General features: G+C 40.4%; 2 protein-coding genes across 2 annotated transcripts in view; one reads left to right on the top strand and one right to left on the bottom strand.

Moving 5' to 3' along the window:
* Positions 1-12,641, top strand: part of LOC122801126 (activating signal cointegrator 1 complex subunit 3-like) — a 206,134-nt gene extending 193,493 nt beyond the window's left edge. Inside the window, exons 2-3 of the mRNA XM_044070661.1 lie at positions 9,082-9,232; positions 12,547-12,641. Of these exons, the coding sequence (XP_043926596.1) occupies positions 9,082-9,232; positions 12,547-12,641 (246 nt within the window). The remainder of the gene's footprint in view (positions 1-9,081; positions 9,233-12,546) is intronic.
* ASCC3 (activating signal cointegrator 1 complex subunit 3) overlaps positions 1-19,199 on the bottom strand; it is a 4,485,173-nt gene that overhangs the window by 3,139,702 nt on the left and 1,326,272 nt on the right. The window lies entirely within an intron of this gene.

The following is a 19,199-nucleotide window of genomic DNA, read 5'->3' as shown; positions in this document are numbered from 1 at the left end:
GTGGGGTTCCTCCCACCTCAAAAAAAAACATGTTGAATGTTTCCATCCCAACCCTCCACTGAATGGAGCTTTGGGCAGCAGCACAAACTTTACATGGTGCCCTGTAGGAGAAGTTATACAGACCATCTGCTTTGGGCATTCACTGTGGTGCCGCAGTATCCTCAAGATAGGAGAACATGAATATTTAAGTTTAGGTTAGTAAGGGAGATTGGTTAGCATAATGGTTAAGGTCTTTGCCTCCCATGCATATGGTACAAGGTTTGATCCAGACCTCTGGCCAGTGCCTGTTTAGAGTTTGCATGTTCTCCCTGTGTCTCTGTGGGGTGCCTTCCACCTCCAGAAAAAACATGCTGATTGTTTCCATCTCAAACCCTCCAATGAATGGAGCTGTGGGCAGCAGCACAGACTCTAAATGGTGCCCTATAGGAGAAGAGTTGTACAGACATCTTCTGTCTGTCATGAGTGTGTACTGTGGTGCTCAGTATCCTCAAGATAGGAGAAAGGATCACATACTGCGTGTCATGGTGATATAAAATATGGCTCTAGGTGATTCTGTCATGTTGACTAATGGTTAAGGACTGGGCTGCTACTGTCTACTCCTACCTACGCCAAGGACTCATGATAATGGTGGGAGGGCCAGTGTGTGCCTGCCATAAAGCCCAGGAGCCATGGGTCAAAAAGCTACTGGCCGGCTGGTATGTAGTTGCCCAGCCTGGGTTCGCTGAGTTGAGTGATAGTTGGATGTAAAACCAATCAACCTGCCAAACATGAACTGAGAATTGCTACACTTAATGCAGGTTCTTTGGCAAGATGCAGATTGGAAGTGGAAGACATGATAATACAGAAGGGACTGGATGTCTTGTGTATCCAAGAAACACTATGGGCGAGCAGTGCAGCAAAGCCACTTGGCTTGGGATCCAGAGTATGCTACTCAGGAGAAGGACAGGCTAGAAATGGTGTGGGAATTGTGGTCAGAGAGATGCTACAGAAGGCAGTGAGGAATATCGTCAGAATTAGTGACAGACTCATGGCAATCAGAATGCAGTGTAACGGTAGGGTGGCATTCATTATCTCACCCTATGTCCCACAACATGGCTGTGATAGTGAGGTAGAGTGGCATTCAGCAGTTGCAGGTTCTGCTAGATAAAGCTGGACAACATGAATTGCTGTTGATAATGGGTGGCTTGAATGCACATATTGGCACAGACAGAACAGGTTATGAGGAGTGCCTTGGTCCACATGAGTGGGGAAAGAGGAATAAAAAAGGAGAGGCCGTTCTAGACTTCCATCGGGCAAATGGTTTAATGGTAGCCAAGAGAGACATCACAAGATCACATACAAGAGTGGCCAACATGCAACACATGTAGACTTCTCCTATTAAGGAAAGGGGACTGGGGTAGAATCAATGATTGCAGTCATCTCCAATGAAATAGTCGACCCATGACATACACCACTGTTTGCAACAATTTGCTGCAAGCAGAGGTCAGAGAAGGCTCTGTGGTCAACAAATACCAGGCTGCAGACCTGGAAGTTGACTGAAGAGTAAGTACAACAGTTCAAGAAATTGCTTAGGGCTCTAGCACCCCAAGAAAAGGAGGAAATAGGTGAAGTTGAAGAAGAATGGTAGCCACAAAACACGTGTGAGGGCTACAGAAAAGATATGTGGCTAAGTCAGGTATGGAAATAAGGTACATAAGGAAAGCTGGTGGAGGAATGCAGAAGTACAGGAAGTAATCAAAAGAAAGGAGTGCAGGAAAAAGTGGGAGTAAAGACTGACCAGGATAGAAAGGAATACAGGTTGACTAATGAAGCTAAGAAAGGAGTTGCAGTAGCAAAAAACAGACCATTGGTGGCACTCTACCAGCTTCTGGAAATTGACTTAGTAGGTGGCACAAAGAAACTATATCAGGTTGCAAGGCAAAGACAGAAAGATAAAGAAGGTAGTGTCAGAAACCCTTCATAAGTGATTCCAGCAACAACCTGCTTTACCAGTTCACAGGGCATCAAAGGCAGATGGAAGGAGTATTTCCATTAGCTTCTAAATGAAGAAAACCCCACAGAAGCTGTACTGTCCCCGAAACAGCCTACGATGAAAGAAGAGGATCCCACCCTAGAAGAAGTAAGAATAGCACTGAGGAAAATGAAGTCAAGGAAAGCAGCAGGCTCAGATGAGGTCACAGCAGATATGATAAAGATGCTGGGTGAGATAGCGGAGAAATGGCTGTTGAGGGTACTTATAGCAGTGAAGAGAGAACGGCATATCCCAGATTACTGGAGAATAAGCATACTCATGCCAGTGTACAAGAAGAAAGGGGGACATTTACAGCTGTGGGCAGTACAGAGGTATCAAAAATCCTGTCACATTGCATGAAAGTTCTGGAGAGTGGAATTGATAGTTGGATATGCAGTGCAGTAGAAAGTAAGATGGGAGATGAGCAGTTCGGATTCAAATCAGGATGCAGCAAAACTGACCCAATGTTTGCAGCAAGACAGTTAGTTGAGAAGAAGCTAGTGATGAGGAAAGAGTCCAACTGGGCATTCCTAGGATTGGAGAAAGCATATGACAAGGTGGCAGTACTACTATAGTTTGAAGTCCCAGAAACATTAACAGAATTAGTGCAGGTTATGTACAAGGACCTAATTTCTCAAGTAGGAACAGTGTTTGGTCTCTCAGAGGAGTTACCCAGTGGGAGTGGTTGTGCACCAGGGTAGAGCTCGGAGCCCACTGCTGTTTGTACTGGTGATGGACTGCATTAGCAAACAGATTGGAGGGGACAGATCAACAAAGTTGCTGTATGCAAATGATGTGGCATTACAGGGAGACTCTGAGCAAGAACTTCAGCAAAGGATTTGATAAAAGAAAACGAAAATGAGAAAATGATAAATAAAAAAGGAAATGGACTGCAAACTGAAGGCACATGGGATGAAACCAAGCACAGATAAGACTGTGGTAATGGCAGCAAATTGGGGAAATCAGAAGAAGGGGAGACTTGAGATAGAAGGGAAGATAGTGGGACATGTAAACTGCTTTAAGTATCTGGGAGGGGTGATTGAAGAGAAGGGAAGTCTGAATGGAGGTCAAAGCTAGGATGTGAGGGGCTGCAGCCAACTGGCTTAGAGCCTCAGGTGTACTGAATGACAGAAGAATGCCAAAGAAGTGGAAAAGTAAGGTGTACAGGGCAGTGGTATGTTACAGAAACCTGGGCAGTAAAGGCAGACAGAAGGGTGGTAGAATGCACACTGTGGGACAGATGAAATGCGGACATGAGAGCAGAAGCCAAAGTAGTTCCAATTGCAGAAAAGATCAAATAGGACAGATTATAGTGGTTTAGACACATGCAGAAAGCAGAAGACAATCTGGTAAAGATGATTTGGGACAGACGGGAAGAAGGTAAGAGGAACCAAGGATGTCCAGCAAAGAGGTGGATGGATTGTGTGAGAGATAGTCCGCGACAGTCATACATGAGTGTTGAAGAAGGCAGGAGTGTGGCATTGATTTGAGAGAGATAGTGACAGTTAATACGATACTCTGTCCCCATGAAGAAAAAATGGGGAAAAGAGGGACTGATGATGATTAGTATGGGAGATTGGTCTGAAGTCCCTCAATGCAGGAGGTATTCTATTACCTGGTTATGTTCAGAAATTAAGCTCTTCACAAAGTTTTCAGTGTTGTAGACTTGTGTGACTGGACACGCACCTCTCCTGTGTCATTTATAAAATTCAGAGGGGAAGCTATCTAAGCACAGACCTTTGTTGGGTTTGTTTGGTAACTGCCCTTGTTACTTCAGAGTAAGTAATCTTGTTTGTTTAGGTCTCTAATTCCAGTCTAATTAAACCATTAAGGGATGTTTACTTCTGCAGAGCTGTTGACCTTGTGTCAGATTGCCCTGAAGGTGCTTAAACATGCAATCAGATGTGGTTACCATGTTATAAATGGCTACTTCATTCTTAGTTATCATATGGCTTGTTTGGCTTTAAACACTGTTCTTGCAAATAATGCAAAAGGGCTACTGTTAAGTGTTCTCCCAATTAAGAAATTTTATTTGACCTTTCTTCACACTGAGTATTTAAGGAATCAGAGGGGAATTGCAAGAAAACTCAAAGGGTTAACAGCTTTCAGATTCATTGACACCCATGTACAGCAGAAATTTCCCAACTAAACTATGGCCTTTTTACTGAAAGCAGTCTTGACCTAAGCAGTTCAGGCAGAAAGTAGCTTTTAAAATGGTCAGTGTAAAGGAGGCAGAGATTGCAGTCCTGTCACCGAGCCTGGAGTTAATCCTTTTTTTCTAACTACCCTGTTCTCTTTACCTGTTGGGAAGAAGGCCACATTACTTCAGAAGCTTTTTTTCAAGGTAACCACAGATCTACTAACAGGACAGCTCTCTGCCTCAGGCTTACAAGCTTGAGTTCACATCCTTTCTCCCCTTCTTGGGAATGCCTCCCATAGTGCCATCCCAGATTATTTTAGAAAGGCCCATCTTAAATGCAATGCTGTCTTTTACTTCCATATAGAGTTCTGAAAGTGGTAGAGGGGAAAGGATTGTATTCCAATCTTTTCGTAGCACCTAGGAAGGATGGACCTTGGATACCTGTTGTAGATTTCTCCAAGTTGAACAGTTTGGTAATGAAATTCTGAATGTTAATCCATCAATCCTATCTTCCCATATTTGTACTGAATTCCCTTTAGGTCACCCTGGACTTAGATACCTGTTTTTGCTTAAGAACACCTATAAGGAGCACTGAAAGGTCCTGCAGTTTCTTGCAGGTGTACAGAACTTTATCATCCTTGCCCTTTGGACCGACCACTACTCCCAGGGTGTTCACAAAATGTTTCACTCAAGTGAGTGCACATGTCAGGGTCAGGAGCATTCATATTTCCTTTACCTGGATGATTGAGCCAGTCTTGAGTCCTAGGAAGAGCATATTAGAACAAACTGGATTATATCACGTGCCTAAGCAACTCAGAATATCCTTGAATTAGTAGAAATCTTATTCCAACACACACACACACACACCTATTTGAGACCATTTCTGGGTTGGAAGAAATGCAGACTTCTCTTTTCTCAAAAGACGTCACATATATTTTACTTAATGTAAAGAGTGCACATGGGATCTCTGAATTTCAGGACAGGTAGAAAAACAAGGCATATCCAAGCATGTATGTTTGAGTGATGATTTTCATTGTTTGTATTCCAGTTCTTCATTTTCATCAGGAGTCCAGGAGTCTTTATGATGATGGTGACAGACAATAGCACAACTATGTAGTACATATCAAGCACAGTAGCATACAGTCATATTTTGTGCGGATGCTGGCAGAAATATCAGACCGTAGAGTTTTTCATTGTATAACTTTACAAGGCAAGGGGCCCTGGGTGGGTGGTTTATGCCACTGAACAGGAGCCTTCTCTATGCTTTCCAACCATTCACCTCAATATGCAGGGCTGTATTCGTACAGAATAGTGCCCAGTTAACTCAGTTCATTGAAACAATTATTTTTCTAAATGCCATTCTGCTGAAAATGGTGCTTTAAAAAACAGCAGAAGATAATCAGGAGTGAAATGCTTGTTCTTAACCATATTACTTAAGAGTTTTGGAAGGTTGATTAACGCATGATAATTGTATATATATTTATTTTTTGTGTTCTAAATACTTATTGAAAAACTCTTATTATTTTGAAACTGCAGTGTATGAAATTGTAAGTTTCCCATTTAAACAAAGTAGAGGTGAGCAGAGAAATTTATTTTAACAGAAAGAAGTTGTTCTTTCTCATTTGATACCAGTTGTTACATCTTTATTTACTGATTTCTATTTTTCCCTATGCTTTAATGAGAAGTATCTCTTTTTAGACTGCATTGTTTCTTGATGCATTAAGAACTGTCCAGCATTTTCATCTTTATTTCTTTTAAAGAGAAATGCCTTTTTTGTTTATTAAAATTCTTTATTTTTTAGCTCAACAGTTATCTGTCAGAATTCAGAGATATCTGAACATATACCTTTATTTTTAAAGCTACTGATCTGATGTCTGTTTCATTATGCCTCACTACTGGGTCTACAGATCCGACCTTGGATCTGACTTGGCCACTTCTCAAGACTTGAGATCTGAGCCTCAAATTCTTCCCTTTCCCATAATGCCCTACTCCTTCTCTAACCCCGCAGATATAGTTTGCCACCTTCCAGCAGCATAGAGATAAGTGAGTGACTATCATGTTTTTTTGTGGGTTTATTTCTGTAGTGAATTCTGTCCTTTACTCTTTTACTGTCCTTTATCTCTCTCTCTCTCTCTCTCTCTCTATATATATATATATATATATATATATATATGGATCCCTATCACATGGTCAACAGGCCATATGATCGACACTCATTTGGTCGACAGTTCATTTGGTCGACAAGCAGTTTTATGTGGGGGGCTTCACCCCCCCCAACTATATATATCAACTCTAGGGTCGCACAACATTGGGGAAGGGGGGCAAATCTGCCTGTCGACCAAATGAATTGTCGATCAAATGGCTTGTCGACCATCTCAGGTAGACCTATATATATATATATATATATATATATATATATATATATATATATAAAATTGTAGGTTAGTTTTTTGTATTCCTCCCCTCCTTCTTTAGCTAGCTCTTACCAGAGCTTCTTGCTGGCGTTAGGGTTGCTTCCCCCCTTTTCGCTCTTCTATAACCATAAAGTTCCCTTTTCTCTTCTCTTTTAACCAAAAAAAAACTTTCCCGGTACTTTTGATTTATCTTTAGGGTTAGTATTTAAAGTAAGTCAGCTTCCTTCTGTAGAGTGTGTGTGGGTGTGCTAATCCTCCTTCCAACATGTCTGATAAACCTACAGGTTTTCACAAACCAATAGTTTTAAAAGGTGCGCCTCATGTGGGCATAAGATCCCCCGTTCAGATGCCCACAAGAGGTGCTTGTATTGTCTTGGACCAGGGCATTTGGAGGTAGAGTGTGACGTCTGCATGACCATCAACCACCGAATCCTTGCTGATCAGTCCAGAGGTTTTATAACAGAAAAATTGTAATACTTCTGCCAGTAATGCCTATTTGTAACTAAAGCCTTCCATTGAAACATGGTGCTGCTTGAAAGTCTACTCCAGTGTAATAACTCCATGTTAAAGTGAGGCTTCCTGAGGCAGACAGTACTTTTCTCTCTTAGGTAATTAACCATGACAACAGATCTTTGAGGAGAGGACTAGTAAAGCTATCCTTCCTCCATTCCATTTGTGGAATTTTTACTTCGTGGTGATTGAAACTTTTTATGTTGTGTAGTCATTTCACACCTTGTGCTTTTACTTATTGAGATGGGTGACAAAACACTTTTTTGGGTTTTTGCAGTATACTATGATTTACTACACTTGTAGTTGAAGAGTTAGCACATTTTTGAAAGTTTTATCATAACAGATTTTACTAACCTTTCTTTAGGCTTTCATTTACTTATTCCTCATGGATAAAGAGCACAGTTTGAATTACTGTTTAGTAGTAGTGTTAGCTACCTAGATTTCATATTTTGTTATGCTTTTAAATTAAATGCAGAAATCAAAAATAGCATTTGTATATTTTGCAATGCGTTCACTACTTGCTTGATAAGTGCTGAAGTACAGCTGTTTATAAATTGTCATAATTTTTCGCTCATAATTATTTTATTTTATATCTAGTTTTAGTACTTGGTTTTACATGCTTAGGGAAATACAGTAGTCAGCACAATACATTTGTAATGGATTCTTCTTGAATTAAAGGTTGCAGCTTTAGTTTTCCAAGGTTATACTAAAACTCTTAAATTAATAAATTCATTGTTTGAATATTCATTCAATAAATATAGTAAGGTCACAGGGGAAACAGGGCCTGCCATTGCATTCACTGGATGCAAGGCATAAAAGCTCACCCTGACCAGGGTAATAACCCTACCTAGAATGGGTGCACACAATCATTTTCTCTCTCTCTCTCTCTCTCTATTGCACACATACACATGGGCAATGTAGGGGATTGCTGGTTCACTGGTGGCATACATTTGAGATGTGGGTGGAAACCAAAGCAGTCTGTGAAAACCTCCACTGAGACATGGGAGATGTGCAGACACTGGTGTGAAGTTATCTTGGCTGAGATCTGAGCTGATGAACCAAGTATTTTGAGGCAGTAATACTAATTGTTATGTCACTGGGCAACCCTTCTGAATTTTTCATTTATTCAAGTTTACTGTGGTCGTAAGTATAACCGGCTGTTTACCAAAAAAGTGGGAAATGCAGGTTCAAAGATTGAAAGAGAATCAGGAGTAACATAAGGTATGTGATAGTGCCTGTTGCCACCTACATTGCAACTTGAGCTAGCTGAGTTGACCACAGCAGTTCTTCACAGCATAGCACCACTACTTGGAAGAAATGTTGGCAGGGAAACTGGCCATGTGAAGGTGGGTAAACACAAATGTAATAATTTACTGTTGCAATGAACTCTACTCAGAGATATACTTTGATGAATGCCTCACATGCTGATGTATTTTCATCTGCTTAGTGCTTTATTTAGGCATTAAATAAATTACTAGAATTTATGATGATCCACAAAATCTTTAAGACAGCATTGGTATGCGGAATGAAACAATGAAGATCATGAACCATGAATTAATTTTGCAAAGTTGGAAATGGAAAAAGGTCATCATAGAGGTCTAGGCCAAAATCCTTGTAAGTCTTGGTACCTGGTGCTGTAGTTCATTTCCTGACCTTTAAATTGACTGCTTAAATATGCATTTGTGTTTACTTTTCTTGTCAAGTTTGTTCTAGAAGTGCCTTAGTGTTCACACACACTGATGTTTTTGCTAAATGGATTCACATTTGTTTGTGACAGATGGGGTCCTTTGCTTTAGCAACCCATTTCAGTTTGTAAACATTCTCTGATTCTTCTGTAACAGTAGTTTTCAATTGGTACTTTGATCAGTTAATCACTGTGGTTCTTAGCAAGTCCTCCAAGTCCTTAAAGCCAGTTTATTAAAAGCTTGAGGCAGATCAGTAAGGATGCATTTCTTTTCTGGAGTTGAAGTGCTGACAGATGCATGCGATTTTATTTTTCTTTTCAGAGAAAAAAATCAAAAATTAAGGAACTGCATTGCAGGAGCAGTGTGACCTGGAAGAAAGTGCAGCAGTTTGTCCAGGACAACACAGAGAAGAAAGAGCTGCAAACCATAAATGAAGATTTGAAAGCTGTGTTTCTGGGAGCAAAGCAGATTGGTGAGTCATTTACATTTCCCTGAAAAATCAAGGGTGTCTTTCATGGATTGTTTGTGGATGTTTGAAGAAAACAGGTTGTTGTCTTAACACATGTAGTAATGTTTGTACCAGTGAATGTGATCTGTTTTTCCTAGTGTACAATGACAAGGAGTATGAATTAAACATGTAGTAAAAAACTGAAATTCCATTTTTAAGCTAGTCTTCTCTGTTATTGCTTGCTGTGGTTAATGTGCCTGATTGCTCTGGGTTTATTTTTTTTCTGTCTTAGTATTGTATAAGTGAATGAATATGTCATCTATGCGGAATAATTATGTTATTGATGAGAAGTGGTAAAGTTGGTTTGTCACTATGATTTTGTAGACTTTTCCCTTGTTATTTATCTAAGTCATAGACAGTCACATTAAGCCAAACACTATTTATCATAATAAACAGATTTTTCAATTCTAATTTTCTTTTCATACCTACTTAAATTAAGGGAAAATGTCAATAATGCACACTGAACTCAAAAATGCAGTATACTAAATAAGCAGTATTATTCCGTCATTCATCAAAAGCCGAGTATGCATGCTGAATAACATCTTTAATAATTTAGAGCTGTTGTAAGATAAAATCTCTGTTCACTTAATGTATAAACAAAGTATAACAGAGTGCCTCTGTGTTCATTTTTTTTTCTTTGCAGTTCAGAAGTTATGAAGGACACCCAAACTGCTAAATAAAAGTAGTGTCCTGTAAAACTGCATTTCCAGTCTGACAGTCAAATAGGTGAAGGAATGGAATTATTAATGTTAATTTAATTACTTTAATTTACACCTTTCTGCACTCACTACCATCACCATATCAGTAGTATTCCACAGTAACTGGTACAGTGGAAAAAAACATTTGGTTTTATAACTCAAGGATGCTGAGGAAAATAAAATGCATCACTTGTTTACAGTGCTGATGAATAATTGTTCAGGTGTTTGTCACTTAGTGACCAGGTGAGCAATAGTACTAATGTATGGAAAACACACCACAGTATGTTCAATCTGTGTTTAGTAAGCAGGCACTTCTTTTAGGGATACTCTGGGTACAAAAGGAATTTATATGGTTAAACTCAGAGTAACTAGTCAAAGTTGGTTTTAATAGCAAACAATGCAAAAAAAAAGACACCTGCAAAAGTAGACCACAAACACACAGAAAACAGTTTGCAAGGGGATGTGTAAGACTTCCTGCAAACCACACCATTTCTTCTGTAAATATACTGATTTACATATGATGTACCCATGGAGTGAGGGGAAGATTGCCTCATGCACAAAGTTGAGTAATCTCAACAAACTCCAGTGTAACCGAACAGAAATTCAGCTATGAAAAGTCAACAAATCTTTGTCTGAACAAACAGATGCCATTAACCTCTGTATCCCAAGTGACTGGCTTGATCTGTACAGTGTATTAATAGACTGATGGAAGTTGCACCAGAATTGTATGTTTGAACTACACACCTTAAACATCATGTGCAAACATATTTTTCCATTTCATTTGATATTGTAGTTGTGTTATCATCATGTAAAATGCACTTTGTAACTGTAAGATATGCAGCTTTGAATTTGGTTACTTTAATGGAGCTATATTAAGTTTAAATTAAATGTGTGTTGTACTGTATGCAAAGTAGCTGCCCAGTTTACTTTCTGAGTTATGCCATCTAGTCCCTTTATCTAAAGATGCAGTTGTGGGAAGGAACAGTTTGTAGTGGATAGCTGTATTTTTGGTAGTGTCCAGCAGATTTGTACATGTAAGTGACCCTGAATGCACCAGTCACTTATTCTGTCATTCATACAGTAAATTAGTAAATGTAGTTGTAGCTAAATCAAAGGTAAGAAAAAAAAAATGGAACAAGGGAAGAGCCCTAATAAATTGCATAGTGCTTTGCATGCAGTGCAATAACACAGATGTATCACTGTAATGAATAGGTGGCTACCGTGGAATGATCATTTATAGCAAAAGAAGATAGGATTTTGTTTTTGTGAATCACTTTAATAGTGGTTCTACAATAAAATTCCTTTATATGTATTATACATTGCTTAGGACTGGAATGAAAACATGTGAAATAGTCAGTGCATTTGTGAAGATATGATGATGATGAGACAAAGTTGAAAATAACGATGAAGATGCAAAAGCCAAAATTCGTTGAAGATGTGAGGAAAAAGATAGTTTTAACTTAATGAAAATGACCAACCATTCTGATGATAAAATGAAGATGAAAGTGCACTGAAGAAAGGGTCTATATTACGATGGCTCTTTTATCGAACACTAAAAGTTGAAAGCACTGAATGCCAGACACATGGAACAGTGATTTTTCCCTGGGGGAAAAAAATCGCTGGGCCATTTTAGGGACTTTGCCATTTCTTCCACTGTGGTGCGATCTCTGAGTTGGTATATGTAAGTAGGGGGGTGGGAGGAGCACAGCCCCCCCCCACATCTGAGGGTGTGGGGGGTATTTTGTGTTTGGATTTTTTTTTTGCAGATCAGAGATTTTTCCCCCTAGGAAAAAAAATCGCTGTTCTGTGTGTTTGAAAATTGCTGCTTTTGGTTTTGTGTTCATTAAGAGCGTTCACTCTTTTTATCATTCGACGTTATGATATATACCTCTGAAGAAACAGTGAAGATGGATATGTTGAAGATGAGGCATATGAAGATATGATTAAGATGGTCTGAACATGATGAACATGACAATGAAGATGAAAATTCGTTGCAGAGGAGGATTTATATGAATGAGTGATGCTGATGATGATGTAATTAATACAAAGATGTACTGAAGAGTCAGTGATGTGGCCCCACCTCCATGGCATAGAAGGACAGAGTCTAGACTGTGACCCAGCCAACCAAAGTTTGACTAGAGGCTCAGGCACTGGAGGAACCAAATGGGATGGATGGGAAGGAACAGCCTTTGCTGGTTCTCCCACTCTAGAAAGAAGTGGAGGTGTTTCCACCTGTAATATGACACATCCACAGTGATGTGGATGGTGCCATAATTGTGTCTACATGGATGCATGAACCAGAGTTAACTTGATATTATGTGCAGTGATGCATGTAGTGTCACTATCTCTACCCAGTTAAAATTTACAAATGTTTCCTGGCATGTAGGATAATGTATGTAACACTAATAAAAGTATGTAACTCTTATCCCCCTTCCCAACTCGCAATTGCTGCAGTCCCTGGCCTGGAGATAGTACCAGAGCAATCCAATGTCAAATAATGTAACTGAGCAAGCTCATGGTCAGCTGGAGGCCATGCAGAATGGAGCAAAAAATATGAGAGTTTGTGATGATTGTAAAGAGGAATTGAAGACATGTTTGAATATGAAGGCAGAGATGAAGATGCAGGTGTTTATATGGTGAATGAATTAGCCGTGGAACAACAGTGTTTGGAATAATCTCTGCAAATTTATGTAGATTTACCCTTTTATTATAGGGCTGTCTTTGAGGTGATTCAGATAACCTTAGGTTTCTTCCTAAAAGTGATCACCTGATGGTAGACCACAATTTATAACAGTGTGTTGTGATTGGCATACAGTGTAATAACACAGCTGTTTGTGTTGTCTGCACATATCTTCAGTACATTTTCATCTTCAGTGCATTTTCATCATTATCATCATGTTTTCCTTATCAAATTGTCATCTTCATAATGATCATCTTCTCCATGTTCATCTTCATTGCATCATTGTCATCATCATCTTCATCACCTTTATCTTCACAGATGCACAGGTTATTACAGCAGTTTTTCTTCTAACACTAACCCATTCAGTATGTAACGCATGCAAACACACTATTTGCTGATAGGCTGCTAATGAGGTGGTTCACATACCTCTAGGTTTAGTAGTAAAATAGTCATTCCATACTAAACAAGCATTCATTAGTATTACATCTTTAGTTCTACATTGTATGCCAACCATAGTACATTTGTATTAGGAGTCTTATCTGTTCCGTTTTGCTTTTGCTACCTTATACTTGAATATAACTGCATTTTCTTGTTAATTTGTTGCCTGAGTTACTGATTGGGCATCTTTTTCTGTAGTCTTCAGCAGATTAACACAAAGTGAAACAGAATGCAGCACATTCACTGCAAACCATCTCTATCTCCACACTTGCATCATCAGAAGGTGGGAGCCAGTGACATGTAATCAAGAAGTAAATTAGAATTTAAGCTTATTAAAATTAAATATAGTTCCACTGAAGGAACTGAAGTTAAATCTACATATTTTATAACCAGAAAGCCCACTTTATATGATGAGGGCATAATTATGTTGAAAGTAGTAAAAAGTATCTTTGCATATGACCTTTAATTGGTGTTTTGCTATACGTCTGTTGAGGTGTAGAGAGAATTATATTTGTTCTCTACAGCACTGGCAGTAGCAGTCTGTTGTCACAGCCTGGCATTCCTATATGTTCTACTAATCTAAAGATTTACTTCTCTTGGATACTGAAAACTGCAGTATTATTCCCATTTGCACCTGTAATCAGAAGATGTTCATATAGAGTGCATGTGCACCCTGTGATAAAAACTGGTTCCCTACTTTATGCCTTTTGATGTTGACATAGGTTGCATCTTCTCCCTTGCCTCTAAGCCACGTAAAGCTGGCAAAGAATGAGCTTATCAGTGAAATGGCAGATATGGTGAATGTTTTTAAATGCCACCATCTTACAGTTTTTAGTATTGCAAGTTTTGGATATGTAGTAAGTTAGACTGGGATAGATCCCTCATGGTCTTAAAGCCCAAACAGAGTTCAATATACAAGAGTCTGTTTAACAAAGACATTCATAAAATTGTCTTTGTTAGGAATTTTTGAATTTCTCAAGTAAGGTAATGTGTTTGGATATGTCCATGCCAAAGGAGGCATATTATATTATGGGCAGGTTAGGAAAGAGTACAGAGAGACAATAACTTCATATAATCAAGAGGATGTACCTTCAGTAATTAGTTATGTTAGGTAGAAGCATTTCCTAATGGTAGTTGATTTAAATAGGTCAAATTACAGCTCATTGTTCATGAATGTGCCTAAACAGCAGCAAAACTGAGTGGTGATGGTGTGATATCACTTAGTATTTGCAGGGGTGCTCATTTTTCCCAAAGAATATTCTACTACTTTTCTTCAGTGAGTTTTAGATCATGGTCTTGCCAGCAGGAATTAGTATGGTTTAAACCTTCTTGAAGGATATGGATATTAGCTGGAAAGTTTGACTCCATAGGATTGAGAATCCTACAGAGGGGTGGAGAAGAGAGGCCAGTTCACCTAAAGCTTCATATTACTTGCTTATTCATGGCTTTTCTTTTGTATGATGTTCATTGTGTTTCACTGTTGCAGTCATTACAATTGGGGCTATCCTGCTGGCAGGCTACCCGCAGTCGGCCTGAATTCCAAAGTCTAGGTCCGGCATCGGTTGCTGTCGCCTCCTCCCTGATGTCAGTGCGCCAGGGGTATAAAAGATGCAGCTGACGCCATTTTCTTCAGTCTTTCTTGCCGCGCGGTGCCCGAAGCAAAAGCAGTTCACAAGTGCCGGTCGGCCGACTCCTGAGATTTTCAAGTTCGAATTTCAGATCCGAAGTCTTCATTAAAAGTTAAGTACCCCATTGGGGAAACTTTTTTCTTGCTCCAGACCGATGTCAGAAAAAGTCAATAATTGTATTTCTTGTGGGAAGCAAATACCTCATAAGGATTTTCATTCTTACTGCATTCCTTGCCTAGGCCCTGACCACGATGTTGTTAGTTGTCGGTTTTGTGCTAGATTTAACCAACGCGCACTATTAAGTGTTGGTACAATTTTGCATTTCATTACTTTGGCAGAAGATTTAATTATATAATGTCGTCGGAACAGCCGACTACTGGAGTTTACAAAGAAAAAGAAAAGGACAGGCATCCGAGGTCCAAAACCAATGAGGCTTCTTCTAGGCCATTCGCCGGTTTGCTGATTCTCAGTGAGGCACTTTCGCAGCCCCTGACGACCACTACTTTAGAGCCACAGGCCGATACCAACTCCCACGTAGAGTCAACCAAGCCTACAGAAACTCAAGGTATTGGACCTTCGGAAACCATTCCCTCAGATGGGTCCAGAGCCGCTGAGCAGGCATCGGCTTCTGAGGGCGTTTTCAGGCTTACACAATTATATGTTAAAATGACTTCAGCTTCAAAGGTAAAGACTAAAGCAGCTTTAAAGACAAAGAAACAAGCACAACAGCCCCATGGACAAGTCTCCATGCCTAAAAAAACAGATGCTCAAAATGGCGTAAGATGATCAGGGGTTCTCATCCCACTCCTGACAAGAGGCCTCGGCAAGAGATAGAATATAAATCTTCAGATCAGGTTTCCATTTCATCTGATTCCTCTTCTGATCAGGAATACTCTCTTTCTCCTTATGAGGATTCTGATGCTGAAGAATCTATCCCCTCAGCTTCTCCTCCTGAGGATTATTCTTTTGGGGAAACGCTGCACACCATGAGGGAGCATTTCCACTGGGAGAGCCAAGATTATTCAGAATCTAAGAAAAGGCTCAGAGACTTTCTTTTACTGCCTCAGCACAGGCCCCTTGCTATTCCACCTGTGCTAGACATTGTAGATGATGTATTTTCGGAGTCCAGTCTGACTCCTGATTCCTTACCTCCAGCTCCTGTTAAGCCAGACAGATACTACATGGTTCCGGACTCCCACAAATTTCTTTTTAAAAACCCTGCTGCTGATCCAGAAACTATCTCTCAGGGTCCCAAGGGGGTCAAGGCTTCCACTGCAAAAATCCCTACACCCTCTGACAGAGATTCCAGGGCACTGGACAGATGGGGAAAAAAGATTACACTTCTGCTACCTTGGCTATAAGGGCTTTAAATTGTCAGTTTCATATGCTTAAATATCAGCAATACATTATGTCACTGCTTAAACAGAAAATGTTGACAAATTCTGAATGTGCAGAAAATAAAGAAATGCGGGATTTATTTGCATGCAGCTGAACAAGTTGGAAAGCATACTTTACAATGTGGCTTTGATTCTTTGGAGGCCTCCTGCAGAGCCTCTGTTACGGGTTCTGTCATTAGGAGGCATGCTTGGTTTAAGGAACAGAATCTGCCTGATCATGTTAAAGCAAAATTATTAGATGCTCCATTACAGCATGACACCTTGTTTGGTGTTAAAGCAGAAGAGGTGTTGAAGAAAATGGAGGACAAAGCCAAATCTATGCAAATAGTCAAGGATTTCTTACAGGTACAGCCTCCAAGATTTAGCAGACACTGGCCTACAAAGAATCAATCCTTTCTAGTGTCAGACAGGCCACAAAGAGGCAGATACAGATGCCCTAGAGGCAGATCCCAGCCCCAAGGCTCATACAAGTCTAAAGAATGGGGTGCTTCTACCTCCAAAAGCGGAGAAGACAAGTCACAGCCATACAGAAAGCAGTCCCAATGACTTCCCCCCTGCCAGCCACAAGCACTTATCTTCTGGCAGCTCCTTTAGAGGGAAAATTGGCACTTTTTTCTCAAAACTGGCACCTAATCACCCAGGACAAATGGGTCTTGAACATAGTGTCACAAGGTTACAGGTTCCACTTTCACATCCTGCCAAGGGCAAAACGGTATGCCAGACCTGTCAAAAAATCAATGGGCAGAGGCACAAAAGCAAGTTTCATCCCTCATGGACATGAGGGCCATTCAGCAAGTACCACAGCAAGAGCAGGGACAAGGATTTTACTCAAGACTTTTCTTGGTGTCCAGAAAGGACAAAGCCTGGAGGCCAATACTGGACCTATCTATTCTAAACACATACCTGGATATTCCAAAATTCAAAATGTTGACTCTGCAGCAACTTCTGCCCATGCTGGGCAAGAAGGCTTGGCTTGTAACTTTAGATCTAAAAGAAGCATACCTGTATGTCGCAATCAGACAGTTATGCAGAAGATACCTCAGATTCATAGCTGGCTCAATGCACTACCAATTCTCTGCACTGCCCTTTGGCTTATCTACTGCGCCCAGGGTCTTCACAAAATGCCTGGCAGCAGTAATTGCATTTTGCAGACAAAGAGGAATACAAATATATCCTTACTTGGACAACTGCCTTATCCAAGCAGAGAACAAGGACATACTACTACAGCATCTGGCATTTGAAAAAGATTATTAACATGCCTAGGGTACACAGTAAATGAAAAGAAATCAAAACTTTTGCCTTCTCAACAGATAATATTCCTGGGTGCAAGCTTTAATACGACTGCCCAGATGGCTTATCTCACGCCAGACAAACAAAGGCAACTGACTACTTATTTCAAAATGTTGGCAACAAACACCCAGTTAACTGCAGGAAAAATTCTACAGGCTTTGGGCTTCATGGCATCCTGCATTCTGCTAATTCCATATGCAAGACTGCATATGAGGAAACTACAATGGTATCTAAAAAGTGTTTGGACTCAACATTGCCACAGCCTGGAAACAATAATTACACTCATTCCCTGCCTGCAACAGGAGTTTCGATGGTGGGCAAAGGCCTGTCACCACAACAATGGGCAGCCATTCACCATACCCCCAGCCAGGCAGACATTGACAACAGATGCATCAGATTATGCCTGGGGGGCCCACATGGCAGGAAGATGTATTCAGGGCTCATGGTCCGCAATCCAAATGCATCTACATATCAATCAAAAAGAGATGCTAGCTGTTCAAAATACCCTGACAGTCTTCAAGGATCTACTTCATCCAGGGCAACAAATGATAAAGATGGACAATACTACAGTAGTATGGTACATAAACAAGCAGGGAGGCACACATTCCTACCCCCTTTGCAGACTAGCCTTGACCTTGTGGGACACAGCATTGACTTACCAAGTGCATCTGCAAGCACAATTCCTGCCAGGAAAGATAAATACTTTGGCAGACGAACTAAGCAGAAACCTCATGGATCCCCACGAGTGGAAATTGGATCCACACGTCTTCAACATGATAACAAGGAATTGGGGATGCCCGGACATTAGATCTATTTGCCTCCCCTCACAACTGCCAACTACAGAGATTCTTCACAAGGACTTATCACAAGCAAGCATGGAAAGTGGATGCTCTATCTTTCAGCTGGAAAAACTGAACAGTATATGCCTTTCCCCCACTGCCTCTCCTCTCCTCTCCAAGGTACTCCTAAAGGTCAGACAAGAGAAGCCAAAAATGATACTGATTACCCCAGACTGGCCCCGCCAGCACTGGTACCCAGTCCTAAGGAATTTGACTCAATGCCCAGCATGGACATTACCTCAAATTCCTCACTTACTGACCCAACAAAACAATCCGATACTGCACAGCCAACTCAGGACCTTAAATCTGGCAGCATGGCGGATAATGTAGCTTTTCAAAACACACCTCTCTCTAAAGTGGTGATGGATGTTATCTTGGAGGCCAGGAGGCCCAGTACCAGAAAATCTTATGCAGAAAAATGGAAGAGATTCTGTGCTTGGAACCAGGCACAAGGAATTGACATGATTGCTACAAATATCCCTCAGATTTTGCAATACTTAACTGAGATGCTGGACAAAGGCCTATCCTTTTCATCAATTAAGATTCATGCCTCTGCCATTTCAGCTCATTACAATACAGAGCCACCTATTTTTTCCTCATCCTTTATTAAGGCAGTACCTCAGAGGAGCCAAAAACTTATGGCCTCCAAGGAGATCACCAATACCTGCAAGGGACCTCAATTATGTCTTGGAAAAACTCACTCTGCCTCCTTTTGAGCCAACCGCTACAGCTGATATAAAATTTTTATCATGGAAAACAGCTCTGTTGCTAGCAATAACCTCTGCAAGATGAGTCTCGGAGCTACAGGCACTCTTGGCTGTGGAACCTTTTATCATTTTCCATCCAGTTAGGGTTTCTCTAAGGACAAACCCCACATTTATGCCTAAGGTAGTGTCCAGTGTGGCCCTCAACCAAACTATTCATTTGCCTACCGTTTATCCAAACCCACAGACTAAGGGTG

The sequence above is a fragment of the Protopterus annectens genome, chromosome 1.part0 (assembly GCF_019279795.1).
Source record: "Protopterus annectens isolate FY-2018-M chromosome 1.part0, PAN1.0, whole genome shotgun sequence".
NCBI lineage: Eukaryota > Metazoa > Chordata > Ceratodontiformes > Protopteridae > Protopterus > Protopterus annectens.
This window is presented reverse-complemented; position numbering and strand designations above follow the sequence as displayed.